At 42.1% G+C, this 6,832-nt stretch overlaps 1 protein-coding gene across 2 annotated transcripts in view; it reads right to left on the bottom strand.

Annotated features, from left to right (window-relative positions):
• Positions 1–1,960: 1,960 nt before the first annotated feature.
• The window catches only part of nup214 (nucleoporin 214), a 77,495-nt gene continuing 72,623 nt past the window's right edge, over positions 1,961–6,832 (bottom strand). For both annotated transcript variants that reach the window (XM_084115801.1, XM_084115800.1), the window contains exons 34-36: positions 4,109–4,239; positions 2,246–2,279; positions 1,961–2,157 (exon numbers count right to left, since the gene is read on the bottom strand). In XM_084115801.1, coding sequence (XP_083971927.1) covers positions 2,121–2,157; positions 2,246–2,279; positions 4,109–4,239 — 202 coding nt within the window. In that variant the 3' untranslated portion in view covers positions 1,961–2,120. The remainder of the gene's footprint in view (positions 2,158–2,245; positions 2,280–4,108; positions 4,240–6,832) is intronic.

The raw sequence follows: 6,832 nt of genomic DNA, 5'->3' as shown, positions 1-6,832 counted from the left end.
TGGCAGTGGTTAGGTGTGTGTGTGTGTGTGTCTGGGGTTAGTTGAGTGTGTGTCTGGTGTGGGAGTGGCAGTGGTTAGGTGTGTGTGTGTGTGTGTCTGGGGTTAGTTGAGTGTGTGTGTGTGTGTGTGTGTCTGGTGTGGGAGTGGCAGTGGTTAGTTGTGTGTGTGTGTGTGTCTGGGGTTAGTTGAGTGTGTGTGTGTGTGTGTCTGGTGTGGGAGTGGCAGTGGTTAGTTGTGTGTGTGTGTGTGTGTCTGGGGTTAGTTGAGTGTGTGTGTCTGGGGTTAGTTGTGTGTGTGTGTGTGTGTCTGGGGTTAGTTGAGTGTGTGTGTGTGTCTGGTGTGGGAGTGGCAGTGGTTAGTTGAGTGTGTGGCAGGGGTTAGATGAGTGTGTGTGTGTGTGTGTGTGTGTGGTGTGGGAGTGGAAGGGGTTAGTTGTGTGTGTGTGTGTGTGTGTGTCTGGGGTTAGTTGAGTGTGTGTGTGTGTCTGGTGTGGGAGTGGCAGTGGTTAGTTGTGTGTGTGTGTGTGTCTGGGGTTAGATGAGTGTGTGTGTGTGTGTGTGTGGTGTGGGAGTGGAAGGGGTTAGTTGTGTGTGTGTGTGTGTGTGTGTCTGGGGTTAGTTGAGTGTGTGTGTGTGTCTGGTGTGGGAGTGGCAGTGGTTAGTTGAGTGTGTGGCAGGGGTTAGATGAGTGTGTGTGTGTGTGTGTGTGTGGTGTGGGAGTGGAAGGGGTTAGTTGTGTGTGTGTCTGGGGTTAGTTGAGTGTGTGTGTGTGTGTCTGGGGTTAGTTGAGTGTGTGTGTGTGTGTGTCTGGTGTGGGAGTGGCAGTGGTTAGTTTGTGTGTGTGTGTGTGTGTGTCTGGTGTGGGAGTGGCAGTGGTTAGTTGAGTGTGTGGCAGGGGTTAGATGAGTGTGTGTGTGTGTGTGTGTGGTGTGGGAGTGGAAGGGGTTAGTTGTGTGTGTGTGTGTCTGGGGTTAGTTGAGTGTGTGTGTGTGTGTGGTGTGGTGTGGGAGTGGAAGGGGTTAGTTGAGTGTGTGTGTGTGTGTGTGTGGTGTGGGAGTGGAAGGGGTTAGTTGAGTGTTTGTGTGTCAGAGGTTAGTTGTCACAGCGAGAGAGAAAGGTTGACATGAAGTCTCTAAATCTCCAACGTCCGGAGAATCACCTGTTCTGAACAGAGGGTGTGTGTGTGTGTGTGTGCATGTGTGTGTGTGAGAGAGTGAGTGTGTGTGTGTGTGTGAGAGTGTGTGTGGAACAGAGAGAGTCTGCTGTAGAAAAAAGAATCATAAACTTGTAATAAAACAAGAATAAACATCAGATCACACAGTGTGTGTGTGTGTGTGGAACAGAGAGAGTCTGCTGGAGAAAAGAGAACGAGATAAAACAAGAATAAACATCAGCTTGGCTTTAGATGGAGAACTGAGGGATTATTATTACTCTTGATAACTCTGAGTTCACTGTAAAGCATGATCTATCATGAAGATCATTCATTCTGGTTGTGCTGGAGTTTATTCTCAAGGAAGTGGCGCGTTTATTAATGTGTAAAACTACAGTAACTCTTCAGCTTGAGATCTTTCATCTGAGCTGATTATATCTCTGAGTGGATGATTTATGAGCCGCAGGAGAATCATATTCATTATCAGAGCCCAAGCTCAACCACAACAATGTTCTTCTGCAAAATGCATGCAGTTCTGTGTTTCAACCACTAGAGGGACAAGTTACATAGTGTACCTTTAAATAAAATCAGATGTATGCAAATAAATAATTATGCCATAATTGTTTTTGAGTGCAGAAATCTGACTGACAAATATGCACCACATTAAGTTTATTAGTTTGTTAAAATGGAGTAATCCATAATTATGTTAATTTTATAATCAATTCAAATGCATAAATCTATATGTCTGTCATAAATCTAATCTGAAAACAATAGTGAGAGCAGCACAGTTGTACAGTACAGAAACGACACGTACGGTAAACAACGCTCGAGTTTATTTCTGTGCAGGTTAAAGCATAAACATAAAACATCAGCACACGTGAAGATGACCAAACCTCACGGCATATTCAGACACACACACACACACACTATAAAATGACATCAGCGTGTCGGTGGAAGTCAGAGTCCGCAGATCAACTCCTCCAACTGTTGAAGGTCTGAGCCGACGGTCTGGAAGACATCAGAGATGTGAACATGACACTGATGGACATGTGACCACCGAGATGATCATCTGTGAATCACATGACGTGCCACTTACTGGTTGGTGTTCGTGTTCCCAAAGCCTCCAAAACCTACGATCACAAGCCAACACACAAACACAGTTAGACTTCAAGTAATGGAGAGGGACCAAGCGGCAACCTTCCTCTCTCTCTCTCGAATCAACACTGAAGAGACTTAACCTGCAGTTCATCCACTGGCCACTAGAGGCCGGCTGCAGAAGAGACTCAATCCCATAAACCCTCATGTTAAAATGCCCAACTTTACAGCAGATATAAACATGTTTACAGTCTGGTGCAAAAAGTGGTTTTGGTCTATATGGCTAATTCTGCCCTTCATGACGACTGTGAGGGGGTGAATATTTTTATAACTCATCCGTTTAAATTATATTAAGCCTTAAAGTTCTGCATAATTAAGGGGAGTGGCCACTTGAGTGACAGGTGGATTGCCGCTGATGTCACTGCTAGCTGTTTGTCTGCTAGCATTAGCATCACGTCACCTCAGCTAATCAGCCTCGCTGCACGTTCGTTTATCCGGGAGGGACGCGCGGCCAAGATGGCGACGGCCGGCTCCGCCCACTTTGGGCTTCAAAAACACTACGGGTGACGTCACACACATCACGTACGTCAGTGTGACATTAAAGGCCCATCGAATCCGGTGTTGAACCGGCTCTCCTGTGTCATACTGTGTATGTTTACCGTATTACTGAGTCTGTTTACCACTGTAACTAGGAAACATAAGAGCAGCACTTGTGATAAACGCTCATGAGAGACGACACACTTCAGCGCCGCAAAGACCAGCAGACAGTAAGCTTTCTAAGACTGAGGACCAGCTTTAAATAGTATATAGATAGTACAAAAAACAAGGTGTTTAGGTAATGAGATGTTGATTATTTGTTTCTTAAAGTCCCCCTGCGTTGAAAATCCAGCTTTTAATGTAGTTTATGTGTCTATGTGGTGTTTTTAATGTGCTTTAAGACAAAGCATGTGTAAATTCATAAGTCGACAGCATTGCTGAGTATTTCCTCCTTAAAACTGCAGTGAACCAAAGACAGTCTCAAAAACACGCTTTGAAATCGCTGGTGTTTCTGACGTCACAAACTACCTTGTAACCAATCAGATCAACGTGTGATCGTCAACCAGTGGATCTCTGAGCTGAGTGAGTGAGTGGAGGCGGGGCTCATTTGCATATTCATAGAACCGCGCATACTAAATGAGGCAAGGGTGTCGAGTTACATTCAAGATATTTTAAGGCATTTATTCAAGGAAAAAACATAAAATGTCATTTCGGTGATCAAAGATGAGTTTTAAGGGATGAAATTATTGACTACAGGGGGACTTTAAATTAGATGAATACTAACATGATAACATTTGAGCGTTTGAAGCACATCTTGATTTTCCAGATTTCTAGTTCACACTATTTCCACCAGAGAAGAAACAGAAATCCAGTGTTTTGTGAATGAAAGAGCGAGCGGCTCATGTCTGCACGTTTACACCAAACCCATATTCAAGCTCTAAATCAGGCACTGCTGGAACTATAGAGGACAATAACAGCAGCTGTACGTCTGACAGCGGAGCCTGTAAACTCCTGAATCATGGATGTCAAGTCACCGTTATTTATACAGCGCTTTTACAACAGAGTGTTTCAGAGCAGCTTTACAGAGATAACAGGAGAATAATGCAACAGAGTTTGTGTCTAGAAGAAAATAGCATCACAGTCCAGCTTAAGTCAGTTCAGTGATGGTTCATTTATGTTGTAAAAAAGTTATTAATTTAGTTCATTTATATATATATAGCCACTCATCGTCCAGCTCAGTTCAGTTCTCATATAATGCTGTCAATGCAGGAGATCAATAACATTGTTGAATATTTAATATTCCCAACTAAACGTGTCGGGATCTCACCTCCAGACGAGCCGAAGCCGGGGAACGTGCCGGTCTGAGCGCCGAATCCTGACGGGCTCCCGAACGATGGCGTCGCTGCGCTGGGATTGGCTAGACTGCCGAACGACGGCGCGTTAGGAGGAGACGCGAACCTGGAATGATGAAAACATGCATTGTGTCAGAGGCTGAACATGATGAACAGATGGCAGTGTTTATTTGGGCGAGTTATGCGGCACAGGTGCCTACACACACACACACACACACACACACACACATGCCAGAATTAGATCACAACACTGAAATACACATCACCTCTGACCCCATCTGTCACTCAACCGCATATTAAAGACGACACATTCTGCTTTTCTACGAGTTCATCTTTCTTTAGTGTTGCTGTTTGATCATGAAGAAGCTCCAGCTCTTCTCTATATCAGAGTCAGTGTTCCTGAACTCCTGAAACGCCTCCATTGTAGTCTTGAGTTTCTTCCGGGAACGAACACGTCACAATATTCCTCATTATAATAATTCATGCGCAGAATAAAGGGGCGGGGCCTGGTTGAGTTAGCTAGTAGTGTGTTAAACTGGTGGTTATGGTAAGGGGCGGGACATTTCCCAAACACACTGGAAGCGCTCACCAATCACAAGTTCACAACACACTGCTCCAGCCGACCAATCAGAGCACAGTGTGCTTTTCAGAAGGAGGGGCTTCATAGAGACAGGAAGTAAACAGAGCGTTACTGACAGACTGGGAAGAGAGGAGCCGCAACAATGGAGAATATGAGGAGAATAATCAACATTCACGCAGGAAAACCTGTTCATTTACTAGATGCTTTTATCAGTTAGAGCTTTACTCTCTTAATTGTAGTAAGAAATTGCATGTTTTTTCATGTCTTGTATCTTGTTCTTCACTTCATTTACATCCTGATCATTAGTTTTTTGGCTTGCGACTGTTTACTCTCCATCACATGAAGGCTCTTGTAGTTTTTCTTCAAGCACTGTTGAAGATTTGTGTCTTTTGTTTGATTCTGCTCACGGCAGACGCTGCGATCGCCCGGTTTGATGATCAATATCTCATGAATTATTCCTCTAGATTACACTTCCCTCAACGCCTCGTCTCTCCTCACATCATCACTCGCGTCTCTCCGGCTCATCGAGTTTCACGGTGATGCTGTTTCCTCCACTTTTAATCTAACATCCTTTACTGTGGTAATCTTTGTTAAGTAGAGAAACTGTCTTAAAAAAAATAAATCCGTTTCAAGCATTAGTTCACACCAAAAACTTTTTTTTTTCATTTACTCAGAGTATCACATTTAAGACTCAGACTTTGAACAAATAAAATGAACACCATATGTATGTCCGATTGTCCGTACACAACAAACCCATTCAATGTCAAAATAAACCATGCATTTCAGATCCTTTAATTGGGCTGAAAGATTAAAACCCTGAATCATGATGTGGCTTTAGTGCGCTTATCAAATGGCGAAGGCTGTGACTGAACTTAATAAACGTGTGTTTCAGAGTGAAGCGCGGCACTGTGTTCATTTACACGTTACATTTTTGTGTTTTCAGCGTCTCAGAGCGACTCGATTCACAGTAAATGCAGCTCAACAAACTCCATCTGCATCTGATGAGATTTTGAGTTGCTTTAACATGCAACATCTTCACTTACACTAATAATAGCAGCTTATAGAATAATAGAAGCGCTTATCAACAGAAGAGAAGCTTTAAGTGCCAAAATACAAGCTTGAAATTATAATAATCAATAATAAAACATTAGTATTCTAATTTTACAGTACTTGAAAAATATTTTATACTCTTATTTTACAGTGAAATATTACAATAGCAATATTTCTCATTTTAGTTCTTTTTAGGAATAATATTAATAAATGACTTTATTATAGTCATACTGATACTCAAATGTTTTATTCATTATATACTTATGCACTGAAATTGGTTAAACAAACAAATTAAAGGTTGATTGATATGGGATATTTTCTGATAAATAACATGTTTAATCAAATAAAAAGATAATTTTGCCTGATTCTAGTAAAATCTTTATATATTGAATTTACAGTTCTCCGACGTGCGGCCCAGAGAGAAGCCACAAGAGTTTGTTGAATTAAATACCAGTTTATCGTGCCACCAAATTACCAATAACCAGAAAAAAATATTTTATGCATAAGGTAGGACTTTTAATTATACACAAGCCCAAAATACATTGGGACTTTTATTTTGAAATGTATATGCCGGCTGCTCATTCAAACGGACATGGGCGATAAAATATGCACTCTTACAATCATCTACAATATATTCCATGATTGATTTTGACTCAATATGGTGTAAACGGTCAGTGTCAGTGCCTAGATATCCATCAAAACCACTCAATCCATCAGAAATACAATCTTCACGTCGTCTACATGTAATCACACATTCATAACTGTGTTTAAAGCTGAGAAACACTGACGTGTGCTGATCCCTGACGTGGGTCTGATCTCTAATCTTACACAGATAATCTCTGCATAACCTACATCCTCTGACACACACACACACACACACACACACGATCCACTGTGGGATGAAAATTCACAATAATCCAACATTTAATTTCCTGGTACAGTCAGAGTCACTCTGAGCCGCAGATGTTCAAACCGCTCATCTGATCAATTCAAGATGAAAAACACACATGTTCGACTGAAGTGAACAATAACAGGCAGTTCTGATCAGTCACTGTACTTTCACACTCAT

Source organism: Abramis brama (genome assembly GCF_963993115.1).
Source record: "Abramis brama genome assembly, chromosome: 5".
Taxonomy (NCBI): domain Eukaryota; kingdom Metazoa; phylum Chordata; class Actinopteri; order Cypriniformes; family Leuciscidae; genus Abramis; species Abramis brama.
This window is presented reverse-complemented; position numbering and strand designations above follow the sequence as displayed.